The sequence below is a fragment of the Cebus imitator genome, unplaced genomic scaffold (assembly GCF_001604975.1).
Source record: "Cebus imitator isolate Cc_AM_T3 unplaced genomic scaffold, Cebus_imitator-1.0 Scaffold193, whole genome shotgun sequence".
NCBI lineage: Eukaryota > Metazoa > Chordata > Mammalia > Primates > Cebidae > Cebus > Cebus imitator.
In genome coordinates this window covers 602316-626222 of record NW_016107508.1, presented here as the reverse complement: position 1 = coordinate 626222, position 23907 = coordinate 602316, and the positions used below count along the sequence as shown (strand labels likewise).

At 50.1% G+C, this 23907-nt stretch overlaps 1 protein-coding gene across 1 annotated transcript in view; it reads right to left on the bottom strand.

The window, feature by feature from the left end:
* Positions 1 to 5214: 5214 nt before the first annotated feature.
* The window catches only part of DGLUCY (D-glutamate cyclase), a 74722-nt gene continuing 56029 nt past the window's right edge, over positions 5215 to 23907 (bottom strand). Inside the window, exons 11-13 of the mRNA XM_017546940.2 lie at positions 20292 to 20411; positions 15767 to 15918; positions 5215 to 5891 (exon numbers count right to left, since the gene is read on the bottom strand). Of these exons, the coding sequence (XP_017402429.2) occupies positions 5742 to 5891; positions 15767 to 15918; positions 20292 to 20411 (422 nt within the window). The 3' untranslated portion in view covers positions 5215 to 5741. The remainder of the gene's footprint in view (positions 5892 to 15766; positions 15919 to 20291; positions 20412 to 23907) is intronic.

The following is a 23907-nucleotide window of genomic DNA, read 5'->3' as shown; positions in this document are numbered from 1 at the left end:
ACAGAAACCATTAGGATTTATTTCTTATTCACCAGCGTTGTTCAGTCAGATGAGGGCTCATGTTCCTGTTTATACACAGGGCTCATCTTCCTGTTACACATACTGGTCTGTGGGTTTGGCTAGACAAGAGTGGGAGAAATTTTCAGCACGAAATACATCCCCATCTGCTGCATTCCTCTGGCTAGTCCAACCGAAAGAGAGTCAGACTCTGACCCTCTTGGCTCATTGCTTTTCTGAAAAACCCACTCCTTGTAGCTGGTGATCCTGAAGCCTCTATCCCTGGAAATAATCTGGCAAGACAGTGGTCTTTGATGATACTATGAATTGAATGTCCCCTCCAAAACTCATGCTGAAATTTCATTGCCATTGTAACTGTGTGGAGAGGTGGGACCTTTAATAGGTGTTAGGTCATGGATGAATGATGTATGGTGGGAGAGAGTTTGTTATTGGGGAAGTTCAGCCCTCTTTTCCTCTGTCTTCAGAGCTTGCTTGCCTTTCTGCTTTCTGCCATGAGATGACCCCTGTCAGATGCTGGCACCATGTTCTTGGATTTCCCAGTCTCTAGAACAACAGTGAAATAAATGTCTGTTCTTTATAAATTACCTAGTCTGTGGCATTTTGTTATAGCCATAGAAAATGGACTAAGACAGATGGCATTCATCCTGAGGTTATAATAGTGCCCAGTACTCTGGGGAAATGTTGGGATTTCAATCCCATTTGCTTCCATTCAACAACTTTTAGAAGAACACTGCTAAATTACACATTAGATATCAGTGCTGGTGTATACCAGACAAGTCATAATATCCAGTTCCCTCTCCATGAAGTCTCCCCTCTGCATTCCCCAAAAATGATAGTCCAGTCTCTCTACTAGCACCACCAATGACAACTCACTACTACCCAAGACGACTTATTTCAGGGCAGAAAACTTCATGCAAAGCCCAATGAGAGGCGACTTTCTGGCAAGTCTTTCCCAAAGCGATGGCCCTGATTCAGGATCCTCCCATCACCAGAGCCTATCATCTCGGGGTCTTCCCTTTTCATCCACACAGGTAAGGGGAAGCAGCAAAAAGAGAATCTCACAGGGGTTTTTGGCCAAGTATGGAAATGGTTGATTTCCCTGCTACTCACACTCCATTGGTGCATGGGGCCCCAACCTAACTGCAAGGGAGGCTGGGGAATGTAGTTTTCCTATAGATGCAGGAAAAAGAGGCAGAATTGTTGAGCATCTGGCTAGTTTCTGACAGACAGCTCTGTTCTGACAGACAGACACCTCAACTTAACAGGTGTTTTGTTTTGTTGAGACAGAGTCTTGCTCTGTAGCCCAGGCTGGAGTGCAGTGGTGCGATCTCAGCTCACTGCAAACTCTGCCTCCCAGGTTCAAACAATTCTCCCACCTCAGCCTCCTGAGTAGCTGGGATTACAGGTGTGCACCACCACACCTAGCTAATTTTTGTATTTTTAGCAGAGACAGGGTTTCACCATGTTGGCCAGGTTGGTCTCAAATTCCCGACCTTGCAATCCACCCGTATTGGCCTCCCAAAGTGCTGGGACTACAGGTGTGAGGCACTGCGCCTGGCCAGAGTGCTGGCCTTCTGAGCTGGCTCACTTGCCTCTGATCCACCTCCTGCAGAGTCTGCGTGGCTTCTTCTCCCCTCAAGAGGCCAAGGTCTATAGGCTGCCTGTTATCCACGGAGCATCCCACGCACTGCTTAACAGGATCGCCTCCCCTCAATGTTCTTGGAAACACCCAGTGATGCTCCTGTGTCCCACAGATCCATTCTGGTTGGCCTCAGGCCCATATCTCACCTTAAGGCACCCCATCATTCCCTGCAGGTCATCTCCTCTCCCCCTGTAACCAGCTTCTCCAGGCTGCAGCCACGCTCCCCATGGCCATCCCACAGATACGGTGCTTCCCCAAAGCACAGTCAAGGCTAGGACTAAAGAGCAAAGCTGAGCAAAACGTTCCTAAAGGTCTAAGCAGGAATCCTATTGTGGAATGGACAAGTGTCAAAGCTGGATCCTAGAACGCAGAGCTCCTGCAGTCCTTGGGCTGGGCCCTGCTAAGGCGTCTTCTGACCCTCCCTTGTACCCGAGCTCCTGCTGTGGGACCACAGACCTGCCTCTCCCTGTAGCAGGGTGGGGGCTTTGGATGCGTCACTGAGTCTAGGACCCTTATTCTCAGCTTTCTCTGGGCTCAACCTGGATGTCAGCCTCTTTCCCAAAACAACTGAAATCCTCTCCCCATGAACTTCCGCCCACAGTGAGGACAACCCATTACATGGTTATGCCTCAGCCGCCTCCACACCAGGAGAGAAGCCTGCTGTTACCACTGCAAAAACAAAGGCCCATTCGTGTCTTCCCCCAAAACATGAGTCAGAAGGGTGCTGGCAGCTTTACCATAGTGAGGGCTTCTCTCTTCTAGCCATCCAGATTGCAGAAACATCAGGGTACACTGTCAATCAGAGGCCCTCGCTACATGGAACTCTGCAGTCCCAAATCAGGGACAAAAATCATCATTGGAGGACACCTGGCCAGGGAGGTAGCAGAACTGAGGTGGCCTCACGGAGCCATGAGAAGCCGCAGCTGGAGGGCTGGGTTCTCAGGATGTCAGAGGTATCAGGATGCTGCGCCAGCACCAGCACAGCCCCTGCCGGAGGGAACTCCCCTAGAATGACAAGGGAGAGCCCCCACCCCAGCGACTTCCGTCCAGGGGCTGCATCACGCTCCCGCATAGGGAGAACTGAAGTCAGTCCCAGAACCACGGGGCTACGTCCTCATGCCTAACAGCTGCGTACAACGAGGGGGTCATTTCTATCTCAGGCGTTCTGTTCTCACAACTGTTGCCCATTAAAGAAATGAAACTAGACCTATTTAAGGAAATGAAGGAAAACTAAGCAGGTTCAACAAACATTTGGGGCCATGGCTGGGAAGCTGGTCCAGATGAGTCAGCTGTCACTCAGCAGTGCAACCGGCACAAGATAGCATAAGAGTGTAATGGGACACAGTGACTCAGTTTCTCCTGCGCAGTGGGAGCTTGTGGAGGAGATAAGAGCAAGTGACTGGAGCTGTTCAGGAGGACTCTGTGAGCCACCTGGGCACTGGACTGGCCTGACCCCCACAGGGTAAGGCTGCCCTCTATGCAAGAGGTCGAAGGGTCCAGGCTCAGGAGGGGCATAGGCGCAGACAGAGAGGAGGCAGTGTCAGAAGTGAAGGCAGGCGAGGGGAAATGGTGATAAATGTCAGGCTCCTCAAAGGACCTTTTGCCTTAGTAAACAAAATGATGTTTGGAAAAAAAAAAAAAGAAAACATTTCAAAGGTATAAATATTTTGGTGGTGGTAGTGAGTAAACCTTCTGTAAAGCCCAAAAGCTTTGTAAATATATATTCCACATTTGTACATTTTACCGTTTTATATTTTTCCTTTTTTTTTTCCAGACAGAGTCTTGCTCTGTCGCCAGGCTGGAGTGCAGTGGTGCGATCTCAGATTGCTGCAACCTCTCCCTCCCGGGTTCCAGCGATTCTCCTGCCTCAGCCTTCTGAGTAGCTGGAACTACAGGTGTACGCCACTGCAACCAGCTAATTTTTGTATTTTTAGTAGACACGGGGTTTCACCATGTTGGCCAGGATGGTTTCGATCTCTTGACCTGGTGATCCCCCCGCCTCAGCCTCCCAAAGTGCTGGGACTGCAGGTGCGAGCCACTGCTCCCAGCCTTTTTTTCCTTCTTTGAAACAAAGTCTTGCTCTGTCACCCATGTTGGAGTGCAGCAATGTGATCACAGCTCACTGCAACCTTGAACTCCCAGATTCAAATGATCCTCCCGCCTTCACCCCATGAGTAGCTGGGACTACGGGTACATGGTACCAGGCCTGGCAAATTAAAAAAAATTTTTTTGTAGAGATAGTATTTCACTATGTTGTCCAAGCTTGTCTCAGACTTCTGGGCCCAAGAGATCCTCCTGCCTTGGCCTCCCAAAGTTTTGAGATCACAGGCGTGAGCCACCATGCACGGCTGCTTGGGTATGTCCTTTGTAACAGTGCCCCATCATTCACAGGGAATAGGTTCCAAGATCCCCAGTGGATAGTACTGAATTTGACTGCTGTCAATCTGAACACACTTCTGTTCATGTCTTGCACCCACACATGTAATGCCTTTTCCATCTTAACTAATGACTTAACACACACTGTGACCAGAACTTTTGCAACTTGAGGTTTGACCACTAAACTAGCACAAATTTCTTCCTTTTTTTTTTTTTTTTGAGACTGAATCTCGCTCTGTCGCCCAGGCTGGAGTGCAGTGGGGCGATCTAGGCTTACTGCAACCTCTGCCTCCCAGGTCCAAGTGATTCTCCTGCCTCAGCCTCCTGAATAGCTGGGATTACACGCACACATCACCATGCCCAGCTAATTTTTTCTATTTTTGGTAGAGACAGAGTATCACCATGTTGGCCAGGCTGGTGTCACACTCCTGAGTTCAAGTGATCTGCCCACCTTGGCCTCCCAAAGTGCTGGGATTATAGGCGTGAGCCACTACGCCCAGCCTCCTTCTCAATTTCATGAATAGAAAATTAATTCTTACCATAGATTTTAGCAGCCTCAATATATGAACTGCTTTTTTTTTGAGATGGAGTCTAGCTCTTATTGCCCCAGCTGGAGTGCAGTGGCACAATCTCAGCTACTGCAACCTCCACCTTGCAGGTTCAAGTGATTCTCCTGCCTCAGCCTCCTGAGTAGCTAGGATTACAGGCACTCACCACCACACTCAGCTAATTTTTGTATTTTTAGTAGCGACAGGGTTTCGCCATGTTGGTCAGGCTGGTCTCGAACTTCTGACCTCAAGTGATCCACCCGCCTCGGACTCCCAAAGTTCTGGAATTACAGATGTGAGCCACCGTGCCTGGCCTGAACGTTTTCTTTCGTTAGTCAAGAACTTTCACCTTTTCACTGAAAGGAAGCCCTTTATGGCCCCTCTTTGGCAGATCCAAATTGCCAGCATCCTTGCTCTTGCACTTTGGGGACATTCCTAAAGGAACGAGGGACTTGAATATAAGCACTGCAATACCATGATAGTCGATCTGATCACCTGCTAAGTGACCAGCAGGCGGTAGTGTAGACAGCAAAGGGGTAGTGTACCCTGGGCAAAGGGGGGATTCATGCCCCAGGTAGGATGGAGCGGGATGGTGCGAGATTTCATCACAATATTCAGAAGAACACACAATTTAAAACTTAGGAGTTGTTTATTTCTGAAATTGTTCACTTAGTATGTTCTGTCTGCAGTTGACCATGAGTAACAGAGACCATGAGTCACAGAAGCCATGGATAAGGGAGGATGACTGCAGTCTGGAGTATCCTACCTGACCTGGGAATGCTTGCTCTGATGCTCTGCCTGGCAGTTAGTTGCTCACAAGTGTCCCCATAAGTGACTATTGAGAAGATTCTCACCTCACGTCTCTCAAGAGACCATGTGGGTGGCCTGAAGAAGCCAGCGTGAAGGAGGGTTGAAGTCAATGCCTTTAGAGTCTTAGGAATAAAAGTTAAAAAGCTCCAGAGAAATGCTGTCCATTGTCCATATCACCTGCACTAACCCCACCCGGAAAGTGGGTACAGAGTTTCCCAGGCCAGGGGAGTGTTCGTTGCTCACTGGAGATCAGTGTTGACGAGCAGGATGGTCACAAGAAGCAGACAGTCCTGCCTGATGCAGGCCTGCCCGCTGGTAGGAACTCTGCTCACACGGAACATGGAGGATTACACCCGAGCCGTGGTGACGTCCACCAGCTTCTGGATCATCTTGGCGTGGGTGTCATGGAAGGGCAGCCCATCCACCTCCATGCCCACGACGCCCGAGACGCCACTCCGGACTTTGTGCTGCACCAAGATGCCCAGCATCTTTTCTTCCTGGGAAAAAATGGGGCAGGAATAGGAGAAGTGGAGGGGGAGGAAAGAGAAATTTATTTTAAACGCATCTATAACGAGAAGGATCCTTTGTCTTGACATACTTGATTTTCAAAAAAGTAAAGTCTTCGTTTAAAATACTAATACCATTGGAAGAGTCATGAAAAATAACAGTGTCCCACATCACAGCTCAGTGGCCCCCAGATCTGCTCCCCAGAAGCAATCACGGGAATATTGCTTCTTCTAGTAGTTACTATTATGTAACTAAGTAATACGCTTTAGGCCAGGCGTGGTGGCTCACGCTGGTAATCCCAGCACTTTGGGAGGCCAAGGCAGGTCAATCACCTGAGGTCAGGAGTTCGAGACCAGCCTGACCAACATGGAGAAACCCCATCTCTACTAAAAATACAAAATCAGCCAGGCATGGTGGCATATGTCTGTAATCCCAGCTACTCGGAGGCTGAGGCAGGAGAATCACTTGAACCTGGGAGGCAGAGATTGCCCCACTATACTCCAGCCTGGGAGAGAGAGTGAAACTCCATGTCAAAATACTACTACTAATAATAAGTTTTAGTGGAAACACACAGTTTCTTAAGTTTGTTTGTCCATTTTCAGAGATGGGGTCTTGCTACGTTGCCCAGACTGGTATCAAACTCCTGGCCTCAAGTGATTCTTCTGCCTCAGCCTCCTGACTAGCTGGGACTATAGGTGCGCATCACTGCGCCTAGCTAGCCTGCATTTTCTCAACAAACACTAACGATTCACTCCTCCTGCAGGTGTGGTGCGGGCTACTCTTGCCAGTGGGCTCCTCCCAGCCCTGGATTATCTGCCAATGGTCTTTGTGCCAAAGGCCCCCATTTCTCCTGAGACCTCTGTTAGCCTAATGTGGGGCAAATGCAAAAATCCTGCTGCTGCCGCCTTCTAGAAATGGCCAGCATGTCTGTGGGAGTGGGAGCATCTGGGATAGCAGAGCCACAGAGAACACATAGCCCCATCCTGAAGCCGCAGCCCAGGGCCTAGCAGGCAGAGTGGTTTGGGGATCGGATAGATCTGACTTGAGTCTTTCCTGGCAGGAATTTTAACTGTTCTGTGCCCCAGCGTGCTCATCTGTAAAACGGGGAGGGTGATGATGAAGGGGCTCATGTCTCCTTTAGAGGGTTGTTCTGAGGATTAGACGCAAGTAAAGCACCTAGCAGCGTCCTTGGCACACAATAGGTATTCACAAAATAAGGTTGATCTGATTTGCAGGGCTAGGTCTTCTGGCCTTTAGCCTAGAACTTTCTCCCTTTGCTTGCCTGTGGGTTAAAAAAGAGAAAAAAAGTGGTTCGATCCTCCTCCATCCCCCTCCTTTCAAAAATAAGGTCCCAAACAACCTCTTGTCTAAGCCGCTAATGTGTCTGTCCCTAGTGAACAGCACAGGCTCCCCTAAGGAGAGTGAGTCTCAAGTGAAGGCATAATGCAAGTCAAACACATCCTTCCCTCTTATTCTGCTTCCTCTTCCTCCTCCTCCTCCTCCTCCTCCTCTTCCTCCTCCTCCTCCTCTTCCTCCATAAACAAGGGCAGGAAGACAGAGGTAGGGACCTAAGGAATCTAGAACAAGACATTAGGGCAGATGGGAGAAGGTTCTCACCTCCCGGCTCAGGCATTTTCTCATTCATCCCACCATTGATCAAAGGTTTATTGAACACCTGCTATGTATGTGCCAGGCCCTGACTAGGGATACAGTGGTGAATGTGACGTGGTCCCTGCCCCCATGGGGTTCAGAGTCTAGATAAGTAATCAGGAAGTCACAGTATAGGATGTCAAAGCACAGAGCAGGGGCACCCAACCCAGCTCTTTGGTATGGCTTAGGGAACATTTTCCGGAGGAGGGGTGTTATGGACTGAATGTGTACCCCCAAAATTTGTATGTTGAAGCCCTAATCCTCAATTGTTGGAATTCGAAAGTGGGGTCTTTGGGAGGTAATTAGGTTGAGATGAGGTCATGAGAGTGAGGTCCTCATAATGGGACTAGTGCCCTTAGAAGAAGAGAAACCAGAGCACTACTTCTCTCCACCATATGCAGACACAGCAAGAAGGCGGCCATCTGTAAGCCAGGAAGAGAGCCCCCACCAGCGAATCGAAACTACTGGCCCCTTGATGTTGGACTTCCCAGCCTCCAGAACTGTGATAACTAAATTTCTGTCGTTCAAGACACCTAGTCTAATAGTATCTCTTTTTAACAGCGGTTGGAGCTAAGACAAGGGGCAACTAAGATCAGAGGTGATGAAAGAATAAAAATAAGCCAGCTGAGAGCCCTGGAGGGTCACTTACTGATAACTTTTTCCAAATAATAGACAAAGCATTGGCAAATGTCACCTGTGAACTGTCTCTTCACGGCTGGCCTGAGAGTCTGCATTTCTATTCCGCCCTGGGGGCCAAGAAGCATGTTCCTCTGTGGGAGGGAGGCCTGAAATCATTTTCACTTTCACATGTGTCCTTTGTCCAAGAGCCCCTTCTCAGGAGCTACCCACCCAGAATGGTATTTCCCGCCCTTTGTTTGGGCTTTTTCCTCTCACTTCTCTTCTCCATTGGTCATATCCTCTCTTTAGGGGGAGCGTTTCTGGGACTATGGTGCCATTTCCCCATAGCACACTGTTTTCCCCCACCAGTCTCATCCTTCTGGGCCCCAGGAAGGGCTGTGGGGTCCTCAGGGAGCACGTGATCAGCCAACAAGTTTGGAGCTGGCTGGCACCCAGCCTCTAAGAGACACAGGGACCAGCTAGGCCAGTAGCTACTCTCTGCAAATTTCCAAGAATCATGGAATGACCATGCCGTCTTCTAAGAGGCAGAGGTGGTAATGGTGGGGGAGGAGAATCATCGGGGAGCAGCTGAGGGCAGGGTGCCCAGAGGCCGCTGCACCAGTCCAGGCTAAGACAACAAGGCAGGAGAGAAGGAATGGAGGACCCAAGACCTAAGTGAGGGATAGTAGACAGAGCTTGGATGGGGAGGGGGGCCCCAGGATGGCTGAGCGTGTGGATGCTGAGTGTATAGAGGCTAAGTGTATGGATGCTTGCTATTAAGTCACACTGGGAGCATGGTGGGCAGATATGCATGGAAGGTGAGGACGCTGTTCAAAGTGGGGTGCCTTCTGGGAAGCTGGAACCTTTTTATGTCTTAATCCTGGTGGTGTTTGCAGGGGTGTATACCTATGCAAAAATTTATCCAACTGTACACTTAAGGTGTACACACTTTATTGTATGTTAAATATACCTTAATAAAAATAAGTTATAAAGAGTAGTAGGGTGAATGAAAGTGCTGGAAGAGAATGGGAGCCCAGAATGAGGCCCGAGGCTGTTCCTGCCTCTCTGCATCACCCATCCATCAAAGCATTCATTCTTTCATCTGCTCACCTTCCATCTGTGCATGTATCCATCCATGCATCCATTCATCTATTCATCCATCCATCCCTCCCTCCTTCCATCCACCCATCCATTCATCCATCCATGCATCCCTTCATCCACCCATCCACCCACCCATCCATCCATCCGTCCACCCATCCATCCATCCATGCATCCATCCATTATCCATCCATCCCTTCATCTACCCATCCACCCACCCATCTATCCATCCATCATCCATCCATCCATGCATGCATCCACCCATCCATCCATCCATCCACCCATCCATCCATCCATCCATCCATGCATCCATCCATTATCCATCCATCCCTTCTTCCCTTCATCTACCCATCCACCCACCCATCTGTCCATCCATCATCCATCCATCCATGCATGCATCCACCCATCCATCCATCCATCCATCCATCATCTATCCATTCATAATCCACCCATCTACCCACCCAACTATCCATCCATCATCCACCCATCCAGGCATCCATCCATCCATTATCCATCCATCACTCCATCCACCCATCCACCCACCCATCCATCCACCCATCTTCCATCCATCCATCATCCATCTATCCATCCCTCCATGCATCCATCCATTATTCACCCATCCCTCCATCCACCCATCCATCCATCATCCATCCATCCATCCATTAACCCTCTATTCCTCCATCCACTCATCCATCCATTCATCCATCCATCCATCCATCTATCCATGCATCCATTCATTGTCTCCCCATCTAACATTTCCTGAGTGCCTTCCCTGGGCCTGGCCCTGAAGTAGAGACAAATAAGTCATCATTTGTTCCTCCAAGAGCTCGCACTCTTTGGTCCCTCACTCCCAACCTACCACTGGACATGTGAATAAAAGGGTCCTCTTCTGTTTCCCCAACCCGCGTGGCTGCTGTGCCCTGGGCTGATGGAATATTGCACAACCATGCTCACCATAGGTGCTCAGTATCTACCCTGGAGCAGAGATGGAGCACAAAGGGGTTGGGAGCCTGGCCAGAGCCCTCAGGCAGCTCCCTCCAGCCTCCACTTCAATGCAGTGATGTAAACAGGTCGAGCTGCTGTGTTCTTCTTCCCTGAGTACTGGGTTGAGGTGGGGACGTCCAGGAAACCTTTCCTGGTGTTTACACCACAAGCCCCACATCCCCTTAGCCTCTTTCCTGCCCAGGCATCAGCTTTCTGACATTGGCTCTCCCCTCCCAGGGAGTGCCTCTTCTTTGTGATATCTTGTAAAAGGCTGGCACGAGATGGATTGGGATGTGAGGAAAGGCACTCCCTTGGCCCTGGGCTCTGGCACAGGCAATGGCAAGGCAGGCAGGAATGCAGTGCTGAGGCTGCCCATGGAGCAGGATGGGGCTGGTGTAATCACGGTCTCACTTTGCAAAAGGTTTTGGGAGGAGCTGGCTGGCTGGGCAGGGCTGGGGAGTGTGGCAGCGGAAGAAACAGCTCAATCTGCCTCCCGACCACACAGGGAAAGACAGACAGTCCCATGTGACGCCACACAGCATCTGGAGGCCCAGCTCTGTCTCCTGGCCTTCACCTCCTTCTGCTCTTCCTGAGGGAGCTCTCCTTGGGATAGGCCACCTGCTGCCACCACCAAGCCTGGCTCAGGGACACCCTGACACCTGCCCCAGCCTGACTGAAGTAAAGAAAGGACCTTGTCATGATAAGAAGGATGATGATGGTGATGGTGATGGTTGGCATTTATTGGACACTTACTGTTAATACACGCCAGACACTGTGCTAAGTGCTTTACACAAGGGGACTCATTTCATCTTCACAGTAACCGAAAGGTAGGTCTGTTACGGCCCTAATCGAGGAAACTGAGAAAGGCTGAGGTTGGAGACTTGCTCAAGGCTGAAGTGGGTGGAGCCAGGACTTGAATCAGGCAGCCTGCCGAGCCTGTGATCTTCCTAACTACCCACTTCACTCACCCAAGGCAGGCCAGACATTTTTATAAAGGACTTGGTCCTAGGAAACAGACGAGAAATCCACAAACTACACAGTACAGAAAAGAGAGTGACCCCAACCACCTCCTGGGAAGCTGGAACTGTTTTGTGTCTTAATCTTGGTGGTAGTTGCAAGGATGTATACCTATGTATCCTTGGATAGATGTATACATCCAGACCCGCATCCAGGCAGAGCTGGCCTCCATTGGACTGAGGGGAACATGGCCCCATGCTTGGAGGCCTTCAGTCCCCACCAGGGACCCCATCCCCTGCCCAGAGCTCTGTCTCCCTGCCAAACTGCACGCTTTGGGCCCCCAAGCTGAGAAAGACCAAGTTCTCCAGCCCCTTAGCTCCAAGCCCTCCTTGTCTGACCTTGCAGGTACCCTGAGCGCCCCTGTAAAGAGTCACCAATTGGCTCTTGGCCCTCGATGACATTTGAGGAATGTTTTCCCTCAAGTACAACCCAAAGGAACTGCCTCTCCCTCACTCTGGGGCGCCCCTGGGCCAAGGGCCAGAGTGGGCAGGGCATGCCCCGGTACTGGTGTCCACTTTCCCTGGCCTCCTTGGCATGGTGCCCACTTCTGCCACAGTCAGAGTCAGATCCCTAAGAAGCTCTGTCCCCAAATGCAGGAGGTTCCACTTAGAAGCAACTCACTGAGCAGAGCTGTGAGACATTTCTCTGCCCCAACCAATCAAGCTTTGCCACTGGCTCAGGCCACAGCTTCGCCCAGCATCTCTGGATAACTCAAGGACCCCCACAGGTGACCCGCAGAACTCCAGTGTGATGATTCTAGCTATTTCCCCTGCACGCTGCATGGCCTCATGTCCCTATACCTTTGCCTATGTGGCTTCTGCTGCCTAGAAGGCCCTTTCCACCCTTCCTTACCTGGCTACTTATATCCTTCTCACTCCTCAAGACAGCTCAGTGCCACCTCCTCCAGACAGCCTTCCCTGAACTCTCTGACCTAAGCCCTGTTTTCTGTGCTCCCACAGAAGTCTTATTTTTTTCTTAATTTTTTTTTCAAATTTTTTTGAGACCGAGTCTTACTCTGTCACACAGGCTGGAGTGCAGTGGCGTGATCATGGCTCACTGCAACCTCCACCTCCCAAATTCAAGTGATTCTCATGTCTCAGCCTCCCGAGTAGCTGGGACTGCAGGCACCTGCCACCACTCCTGGCTAATTTTTGTATTTTTGGTAGAGATGGGGTTTCACCACATTGGCCAGGCTGGTCTCGAACTCCTGGCCTCAAGTGATCCGCCCACCTCAGCCTCCCAAAGTGCTGGAATTATAGGCGTGAGCCACCGCGCCCAGCCTCCACCGAAGCTTACTGTGCACATTCCATCTTGGCTCCTGACATTGCCTGTCCTGTGTTGTCCCCCCAGTGGGCCCTGAGTCCTCCACCCAGGGACCATGTCTGACTCCTTATTGTCCCCCAGAGCAAGCCTGGGCCTGGCCCAGGGGAGGGGCTGGACAAACGTGTGTTTGTTTGTACTTTTGCTTTTAAAAATCCCCATTTTGAGCGGTGGCTCAGGCCTGTGTTCCCAGCACGTTGGGAGGCTGAGGCCGCCGGATCACTTGAAGTTAGGAGTTCAAGACCAGCCTGGCCAACATGGTGAAACACTGTCACTACTAAAAATACAAAAATTAGCTGAGTATGGTGGTGCATGCCTGTAATCCCAGCTACTCGGGAGGCTGAGGCAGGAGAATCGCTCAAACTTGGGAGGCGGAGGTTACAGTGAGCCAAGACTGCTCCACTGCACTCCAGCCTGGTGACAGAGTGAGACTCAGACTCAAAAAAAAAAAAAAAAAAAAAAAAAAAAAAATCCCCATTCTATGTTCTTTATAAGGGTGGTACATTATTAATCAACTTATGAAGGACTGGGTGGAAATGCAGAAAGAAAAGCTTCAGTCTTTAGTGGGTGTGTGTTGGGCTATGCGGATTTATTTGGCTGGGGTCATTCTTTTGTGTCTGTGTGAATCAGGAATCATGTGTGAGGGAACTCTTGCGTGTTTTTTTCCAGTTCAGATCCAGGAAGTATAAAGAAAGCACAAAAGGCCCTCTGGGCCCCTCTAGGGCAGACCATTTCCCTCTGAAAATGTCGCCACAGCTGCCTGAGCTCCTACTCCCCTGTGTCACCCTGGCACTACCAGGAATTGGGACATATCTGAGCGGTATTGGGGAAAGCCCGGAGAATGGAGTCAGTGAGACCTAGACTCAGATCCCAGCTCTGCCTCCCAGCTGGGCGGTCTCAGCCAAGCCACCGGCCTCTCAGAGCTCCAGCTCCCTCGTCTGTAAAATGGGAATGATACCACCAATCCAGGCAGGTGCTGGAGAGAAACAAAGGCCAGGGCAGGAAGAGAAAGGCACAGAGAAATAGAGACGGAGAGACAGACAGAAGGAAACAGGGAAGAGACAGGGTACAAGACAACAGAAAAGAAAGACAAAAAAGAGGCTGGGCAGGGTGGCTCACGCCTGTAATCCCAGCGCTTTGGGAGGCCGAGGCGAGTGGATCACCCGAGGTCACGAGTTCAACACCAGCCTGGCCAACTTGGTGAAACCCTATCTCTACTAAAAATAAAAAAACCAAAAAAAAAAAAAAAAAAAATTAACTGGGTGTGGTGGTGCACACCTGTAATCCCAGCTACTAGGGAGCCTGAGGCAGGAGAATCCCTTGAACCCGGGAGGTGGAAGTTGCAGTGAACCAAGATCATGCCATTGCACTCCAGCCTGGGTATAAGAGCAAAGCTCCGTCTCAAAAAAAAAAACAAAAAAAAAAAAACAGAAAAGAGGCAGCAGTGCAGATGCCTGGTTGCTGACTGTGGGAGGCTACGGGGCCTGCTTGCTGGCCAGGGACTCATAGCAACTGCCCACCCAAACGCGGGCTCTTCTGCAGGCTCAGTGCTCAGCAGCCTCCTGCCTCTTGGATTGCCTTCCTTCCCATCTCCCCAGACCAGTCCTCTTCCACAAGCTTCAACACCCACCTCTACTCCCTGAGGCTGCTGTCTGCTCACAGGTGAAGTCACATCTGACCCAAGATTTAGATGTAAAGTCAGAGCTTTGGCCCCATTTCTCCAAGGTCCAAATTCCCCAAGTAGGTGTCCCGTTAGGGACTGAGGCATCGTGGACGTCCCTTACGTCTGGTCCACCAGCTTCTCCTCCAGGCAGGGCAGGCCCCATCTCCTTGAGGAGCCCCAGAAGAGGCAGGTTAGAGCCTGAAATCAGAGTTGGGGGCGGGGCTTGCTCCATGAGGGCCACGGAGACTGAGGCCCAAGGAAGGAAGAGCCAGTCCTGCCGCCTCCCGGCTGCTCAGGCTCGGGTGCTGGGAGCTGGCCGCCTCTCTTTTGTATTTTCCCCATATGCTTGTGTGAGTTCACATAAGTTAGACTGGCACACATGGACTGCAAACAACACTCAGAGCATGGCCTCTGTGGTCGGAGGAGCTCAGACATAAGCCACCGAATGGGGCTCCGACTCCTTTACTCAAAGCCCTTGAGTGGCTCCCTGCCGCCTCTCACGGAGAAAGTCATGCTGTTCTTGGGTCCAGCTAACACGATCTGCCCATTCCCAGGGATTTTTGTTTGAGACAGGGTCTCCCTCTGTCACCAAGGCTGGAGTGCAGTGGTGTGAACATAGCTCACTGCAGCCTTGGATTCCCAGACTCAAGTAATCCTCCCACATCAGCCTCCCTGGTAGCTGGGACTACAGGGACCTGCCACCAGGCCTGGCTAATTTTAAAAAATTTTTTGTAGAGATGAAGTCTCCCCACGTTACTCAGGCTGGTCTTGGACTTGTGGGCTCAGGTGATCCTCCCGCCTTGGCCTCCCAAAGTGCTGAGATTACACACATGAGCCACCACATGCAGCTGGACCAGGGAGGGCCCTGGGCAGACCCTCTTCTGCTTTTGTTTCACCTGCTTTCTCCTGTTCTCCACCTCAAGAGCTGTCTCCCCCAAACCGTCACTAAGCCTGTCCTCACCTCCCAGCCCCTGCTCCCCGCATTCCTCCCGCCAGGGTTCCTCTCCTTCTACCCAGTTTATTCTGCAGGCTCCGCAGGATTCTCTTCACTCCTCGTCTGGCCCCCTTAGAGCTTTCCTTAGCATGACTGATTGTCTCACTCTGGAGGTCTCAGTGGCCTCACTGGGTGGTGAACTCCTTGGAGGGGCTGATAGGACACCTGTCCCCTACTACCAGTATGAAGTACCCACCAGGGGCGACGCATTCAGCTCCTACAACAATGCTGACTGCCCCCATTTTACAGATGAAGAAAACGAGGCTCAGAGAAGCTAAGCAACTCACCTAAAGTCAAACTAGAAGGAAAATGGTCACTTGGATCAGGCCTGCCACGTGACTCAGGACCATGAGTAGCTTAAATGGCACTGGATCCAGGAGACCTTTGCTTCAAAGTCGGTTTTGCCTCTGGCTTTTGGGGGGCAGCAGGCTGCCAGCCCTCAGCTATGGTTAGGACCTCAGGCCTGCTGCTCATGCAGGGTAAAAACTGCTTGCAGGTGAGCGGCCAGCGGGGTTTGTTACCTTCATGACTGACGGGAGGGCCTGCATCCAGGCCTGATCGCCAGGTGCCCTGGAGGGTCCAACTGCTTTCCTCAGGTACTGCCTGTGGATGTCACATGAGTGCAGGAGGTACAGCGCGCAGGCCAAGGCGTAGCCTCCCCAGTTAGAAACACCTAGAACAGCAAAACAAGATTCCATCATGGAATTGGAAAGGTCGTGTGTCCATCAGCCTCCCTCTAGGAAGCCAAACTATCTGCAGGACTGGTCCCCAGACCTACAGCACCAGCATCACATGGGAACTTGCTAGAAACACAAATTCTTTGGCCCCAACCCAGAACTACTGAATAAAAAGCTCAGCAGGAGAGGACAGGAGAGGAACAAGCTGAGTTTTCTTTATTTTTATTTTTAATTTTTTAAGTGATGGGGTCTCCCTCTGTCCCCCAGGCTAGCACGATCATAGCTCATTGGGGTGGAGCCTCCAACTCCTGGGCTCAAGTGATCCTCCTCCCTCAGCCTCCCAAATAGCTGGGATTGATTATAGGTGCACCTGGCTGAGTTTTGATAAGCCCCCTATGTGAGTCTGATTTAAGCTGAACTTTGAGAATCCTTGCTCTAAACTACTTGGGTAATACACTGCTAATGACCATCAGAGAAAACGGTTTAGGTGATAACCCTAGAAACCCATTCCAGAGAACTCAACATGAAGAAACTCTCCCTTCTGGCCGACCTGAATCTCCCGTGCCACAAGGAAGCCCACCCTCAGAGGGCAGGAAACAGCCCCGTCACACTGCATCGTGTGGCCGCTTCATGCACTCAGAGATCACTCCCAAATCAGCCTCAGGCTTCCCTTCCTTCTCCATCAGCCGCGCCCAAAGGGCTCATTCCCCAGTTTTAGGACCAGCTCATTGGTTCTTCCCTGAAACCTGCTTGATTTCTCCAGGCAGCTGGGGAAGAACTGATGAAAGGCCTGCTAAGCTCTAGGTGCTAGAGCACCATGAAAGAGAGGTGACTCCTGGCCAGACAGGAGGGACTGTGCAGCCAGCCAGCAATGGGCCATTGCGACGGAGGTGTTCACACAGGATTATGGGAGCATGAGTGCGGGGCGCTCATTCTGACTGGTTTAGGAAAGAGTCACAGAAAAAGGGGTCATTTAATATGGGCCTTGTAGGTTGAGTAAAATTTTACCAGAAGAGGGGTGGAGGAATGGGAGCAATCCAGGTTAAAAAAAATCCATCTAACAAACCTCCCCACCCCTGGCCCAGGCTGGCCGGACAGTGGCTCACACCTGTAATCCCAGCACTTTGGGAGGCCGAGGCAGGCAGATCATCTGAGGTCAGGAGTTCGAGAGCAACCCGGCCAACATGGTGAAACGCCATCTCTACTAAAAATGCAAAAATCAGCAGGGTGTATTGGCAGGCGCCTGCAATCCTAGCTACTCAGGAGGCTGAGGCAGGAGAATCGCTTGAACGATTCTGCCTCTGTGAGGCAGAGGTTGCAGTGAGCCAAGATTGTGCCACTGTACTCCAGCCTGGGTGACAGATCAAGACTCCGTCTCAAACAAACAAACAAAAAACCTGTACTTTGTGAGTACAAAGGTATATGGCATGAAGATACAAGGCATATATCAAAATATGGCAGGTAAAGACCACGTGATAAAAATGATACTGTATTTTATTGATTTTAAGATGTACTTTCATTACATCTCTGAAACTGAGATATATCTTACAATTAATAGCATCTTATAGTTATAATTGGTTGTGTTTTCATTTCTTAGTAGTATGTAAATTATTGGTAATGCTCGTAATCAATTACATCTTTTTTTTTTTTGAGACAGAGTCTTGCTCTGTCACGTAGGCTGGAGTGTAGTGGCTTGATCTCAGCTCACTGCAACCTCTACCCCCTGGGTTCAAGCGATTCTCCTCCCTCAGTCTCATTAGTAGCTGGGACTTCAGGTGCTAATTTTTGTATTTTTAGTAGAGATGGAGTTTTACCACGTTGGCCAGGCTGGTCTTGAACTCTGGGCCTCAAATGATCCACCCATCTTGGCCTCCCAAAGTGCTAGGATTAGAGGCATGAGCCACTGTGCCTGTTTTTTTGTTTTTTAATAAAAACAGTGTCACACTCTGTCACCCAGGCTGTTGTGCAGTGGCACAATCATAGCTCACTGTAACCTGGAACCTTTGGACTCAAGTGATCCTCCTGCCTTGGCTTCCCAAAGTACTGGGATTACAGGCATGAGCCACTGTGTCTGGCTGTCAATGACATCTTATATTCAATAGAATGGAGTATCTTCTTTGATTGAGTATTTATAACATGTGGAACTGTTGTAAATGCCTTACATAGACTAGCTCTTGAAGTCCTTACAACAAGCTTTGAGGTATAGTATCATTATTGTCTCCATTTGAAAACTGGGAAACAGACAGAGATGCCACTAAGCCCAGCTAATATTTTAAAAATTTTTTGGGCTGGGCGCAGTGGCTCACGCCTGTAATCCCAGCACTTTGGGAGGCCGAGACGGGCGGATCACAAGGTCAAGAGATCGAGACCATCCTGGCCAACATGGTAAAACCCCGTCTCTAATAAAAATACAAAATTTAGCTGGGCATGATGGTATGTGCCTATAGTCCCAGCTACTTGGGAGGCTGAGGCAGAAGAATTGCTTGAACCCAGGAGGCGGAGGTTGCAGTGAGCCGAGATTGTGCCACTGCACTCCAGCCCGGTCCCTGGAGAAAGAGCAAGACTCTGCCTCAAAAAAAAATGTTTTTTTGTAGAGAAAAGTTCTTGCCACATTGCCCAGTCTGGCCTCAAACTCCTAGCTTCGAATGGTCCTCCTGCCTTGGTCTCCCAAAGTGTTAGGAATGTAGCTACGAGCCACTGCACTCAACCTCCTCCTCTTAACATTGCCATTTGCAGGGCAGAAGCTTGAAATTTTAGTGAAGTTTCTTTCATAGATGATGCCTTTGGTGTTGTATCTAAAAAGTTATAATCATCTGGGCCTGGTGGCTCACACCTATAATCCCAGCACTTTTGGAGGCTGAGGCAGGTGGATCACTTGAGGTCAGAAGTTCGAGACCAGTGTGGCCAACATGGTGAAATCCTGTCTCTACTAAAAATAACAAAATTAGCCAGGTGTGGTGGCGCGTGCCTGTAATCCCAGCTACTCAGGAGGCTGAGGCAGGAGAATCGCTTGAACCCGGGAGGCAGAGGTTGCAGTGAGCTGAGATGGTGCCACTGCACTTCAGCCTGGGTGACAGAGCAAGACTCAGTCTCAAAAGAAAAAAAGAAAAAGAAGAACAAGAAGAATAGAATGGCCTGGCCTACTTGAAAATGACTCACTTTTCCCTTCCCCTGATGCCAAGCATGAGGAGAATTTTCTCTGATATTCACTATGAGAACTTGGTTGAGCGCCCAGAGTCAAAACTCAGGAGCACGAGGGCCCCAGACCACTGAGTCTTCTGGAGTTTTAAACGCTCATACTTGCCCATTCTTAGCCTTCAGCCATGTCTCAATTACGATCCAGGTTTTCCCACCTGGCACTGGTTCCCACGAGGTTCCATTTCTCTCCAGGCTACAACTGTGAATTAGGAGAGCCTTTCTCAGATATCTGCCAATTTTCATTATTATTTTTATTATTTTTTGAGACGGAGTCCCATTCTTTCTCCCAGGCTGGAGTGCAATGGCACAATCTTGGCTCACTGCACCCTCTGACTCCTGGGTTCAAGTGATTCTCTTGCCTCAGCCTCCCAAGTAGCTGAGATTACAGGTGTGTGCCACCACACTAGTTTTTTGTATTTTTAGTAGAGGTGGGGATTCACCATATTTGGCAGGCTGGTCTCAAACTCCTGACCTCAGGTGATCCGCCTGCCTCGGCTTCCCAAAATGCTGAGATTGCAGGTGTGAGCCACCGCGCCTGGCCCATATCTGCCAATTTTCTTGAAATTTGTGGTGAGGTCAAAGGAGGAAGACCAGACCTAGAAGGATCCGGATGCAGGAAAGGTGGGTCCTGCAGGAGAGGGGCAGCAGTGGGGAGGCGCAGCGCCGCCCAAGCCAGAAGCAGGTGAAAGGGAAGGTGGAAAGTTTCTTGCATCCTCCAAACACCTACCACACGGCTTTCTTACTGTCCATGCAGATAAAAGCGCGGCTGACTCTCTTCAGAAAGGCCTTCCTGACCGCCGATCTGAAGTGGCCCTCCCATCACCTTCTCGGCTGCCTGTACTATTGCCCCCAAAGCTCTTATTACTCTTTAGAATCATCCGATGCATTTATTTGTCAGGGCTCATTCTGACTCTCCCAATCCTAGAATGGGAGCTCTGTGGAGCAGGGTCATTGCAGCTATAACCCCAGTGCTCAGGACACAGCCTGGCACACTGTAAATGTTTGTTGAATGACTGAATGAAAGGCCAGAGGCTAAGCACCACCTCCCCTTCCTGCTCTGGTGCCCTCTGGACCACTCGTAGAGAAGAAGAGCTTCTGGCCTGGTCAGGCTCCAGGCGAGGTCTCTCACCTTGGGTAGCCAGCCCAACTGGGTGGCCATCCTAGTGCTTACCAGCAATGACGGCAAAGTCAGCCTCCACGTCGCAGGCGATGACATCCCCATTCCGTATGTGCCTCCTCACAGCCTCCTTGACTTTGCCCATCCCCAGCTCGTTGCCTCCGTCACCAACTCCTGAAGGGAAGGAGAACTGAGTCAGTGCACAGGACCAGGGCTAAATGGAAGTGGCCTGGGGCGAGGCAACCCCACATGTGCCTGTTGTCTTTGGGAGGGCGAAGAGGTCGGCTCTGGATACATTTTCAGACAACCAGGAGTTGTGGTACTTCCGTTCTAGAAACTTCCTTAGTTAAAAACGAGTCCAAGTTTGGAACACACCACAGTGTGGGCATGTCCCCTTTTGGGTCACATTCTCCAGCCAAGATGGAGCACGTTCTATGCTCTTGGTGCCAGGCCCATGGGAGATGTGTGTATGGTGACACTTAGGACTTCCCTTCCAGTGGCTCCCGCTCACTGAGCCCCTGGGGGGATCTGGTGCAAAGTCAGTTCTAGAACTTACTTTAAAGGCTTCTCCTGAAAGAATGTGAAATGTATGTGTTTTAGTTCATTTTAATCTATACCAGAGGGGTGCCTGGTTAACATCTGAAATGTCCGAATCAGGAAGACACACTCCAAGGCTGGTTAGAGAGCATTTGAAAGAGCCCACAGGCCAGGAGTGGTGGCTCATGCCTATAATCCCAAAACTTTGGGAGGCTGAGGTGGGCGGATCACCTGAGGTCAGGAGTTCGAGACCAGCCTGATCAACATGGAGAAACCTCGTTTCTACTAAAAATACAAAATTAGCCAGGAGTGGTGGCGTGCACCTGTAATATCCCAGCTACTCAGGAGGCTGAGGCAGAAGAATCGCTTGAACCCAGGAAGTGGAGGTTGCAGTCAGCTGAGATTGAGCCACTGTACTCTAGCCTGGGCAACAGAGCTGAATGCCTTTTCAAAAAAAAAAAAAAAAAGAAAGAGCCCGCAGACCCACAGTCTTGAGGCCCATCTGATAGTCTGCATCAGAGAATTTGTTAATTAGCATAATAAATGAATGCTAGAATAAATACATATTAGAAATGATTTAATTCATTGGTGAAATAAATGGTGTTCAAGATAGGTGGATTGGCTAAAAATAATGAACAGGTACCTCTACCCTTGTATGGGTAAGATTTAAAAATCTAGTCTGAGCGCAGTGACTCATGCCTGTAATCCCAGCCCTTTGGGAGGCCGAGGCAAGCAGATACTTTAGTCCAGGAGTTTGAGACCAGCCTGGCCAATATGGCAAAACCTGGTCTCTATTAAAAATACAAAAATTAGCCAGGCACTGTGGCGCATGCCTGTAGTCCCAGCTACTGCGGAGGCTGAGGCAGGGAAATTGCTTGAACCTGGGAGGTGGATGTTGTAGGGAGCTGTGATCACGCCACAACACTCTAGCCTGGGCAACAGAGCAAGGCTCCATCTCAAAAAAAAAAAAAAAAACCTAGCAAGCCCTGAAGCTTGTACCCTTTGAGCTGATGCTATAGATCTGGGGACACAGCTCCCGTGTCCAGGTATTTCTAGAGGATTCTGTAAACTAGATGTGCAGCTGAATCTGCCTCTAGAAGAGGGTTGCAGCTGTCTCAATAACCTTTCATGCAATGCACCTGTCTGAGCGCCTCAAGGCCAGAGGGCTGGACTCCCCAGGCCTACAAGCCTGCAGAACAGGTACCTCATTGTTTTTGTGTCTGCTCCTACAAAAGCTTGAAAGATGTGGAAGAATTCTGTGAGAGGCTAGTGTTCGTTGTAGGATGGTGGAGGGGGAACTAGAGTTGATCCATCTCAAGCATCAGGGCCTGGATTTGGCCAAAAGAATGACACAATTGTGAAAGACCAAACACCTTAGATTTCCACAGTTTTTCTCAGAACAGTCCTCTAGATCTATGACAGCCCACTGAATGAGGGGAATAATACCCACCATGTAACACTGGTATCTTGTCTATAGCTGTCTCTTTTTAGCATCTCAGGACTTTCATCTCATTTGGGCTTCACATCCAGCCTGTCATGGGTATCATGATCCTCACTGTACAGAGCTGGCAGTCCCTGATGGGGGAAGTACCTGGGCAGTCAGTGGAAGATGGAGGCTTAAACCCAGGTGACTTGATTCTCAATTGAACACTGTGCCCATGACATGGGAGTTACCCATGGAACCTGAGGAATAGGGGTTTTGACGGAGAAGAAGAGAAAAAGAAAAATTCAGGAGGTAGCCTTGCTGGGCAGGAGGGTCTGGGGGGCCACAGCAGGGGACTGGGCTCCTGAAGCTTTGAGAAGGGCCCAGGGGTTTACAAAGGGGGCAGTTCAAAGCCAAGAATGGCCAGCACCACCTGCTTCCTCTGGGATCTCAGGGTCATCACAGCACAGATGGGGGTCCCACTGTGGGCACGGGAGAATGGGATTGCTCTAGCCACTCCCTCAGACCCTGTTTGCTCCTGTAGCCACAGAGACCTCTTTCTTCTCCACCCTGAGAACCCCTCCCCCACAGGCTGAGGTTCTCCGCCTGCCCAGACTGAGGGACAGGAAGCTGGAAGCCAACCACACTGTGTGCACCACACCCACGGCCTCTTCTGGGAAAGGCCAGGGCGATTTGCAGAAACTTTCTAATCAGTTGAGAAAATTTAATCCCAGGAGGCTCTCACTGTCTTTTCAAAGCCTCAAAAGCCAAAGGAGACTAATGAGTCTGGGAAACATGGAATGACAAACAAGCCTTCATTACCCCAGGGCCTGAGACCACCCAGAGGGAAGAAAGGTTCTTCTTGGGGCTTACACTAAGCCTTTCAGCAACTTTTAAAGGCAAGATTCCCTGATAATGGGCTGGGGCCCTAGGAAGCTGCAGTCTGCCCCTAATGCTACCAGCAGCACTAATTAGCTGGGCAATCTGGGAAAACCTGCTAAGACTCACTTTACCTGCCCCATGGGGTTTCCCTAGAGGCTTCAACACTACAATGAATGTGAAGCCTCTTGGAAAAGTATAAAGTTCTGTACAAACACAAATTATCATATTATTATTATTATTATTATTTTGAGACAGGGTCTTGCTCTTGTTGCCCGGGCTGGAGTGCAATGGTGCAATTTCGGTTCACTGCAACCTCTACCTCCCAGGTTCAAGTGATTCTCCTGCCTCAGCCTCCTGAGTAATTGGAATTACAGGTGCCCACCACCACGCTGGGCTCATTTTTTTGTATTTGTAGTAGAGATGGGGTTTCGCCATGTTGGCCAGGCTGGTCTTGAACTCCTGAGCTCAGGTGATCCACCCACCTCGGCCTCTAATATTAGTTTTATTACTTTAGAGGCAGGCAAATAGAATATGCTCAGTTAAGTGTCATTTCCCTTCCTTGCTTGTGGGGACGTTGGATTTCTAAATGGCCGTGTCATTAGTGTCTATACCAACCATAATGAACAAAGACCGTCTTTGCAGCAGAAAATGATGGTCCCCATGTAACTCTTTCTGGTCACATGTTTAATAGCCAATAAAAGGACACTTAGGCCGAGCATGGTGGCTAACACCTGTAATCCCAGCACTTTGGGAGGCTGAGGCAGGTGGATCATTTGCGTTAGGAGCTTGAGACCAGCCTGGCCAACATGGTAAAACCTTGTCTCTACT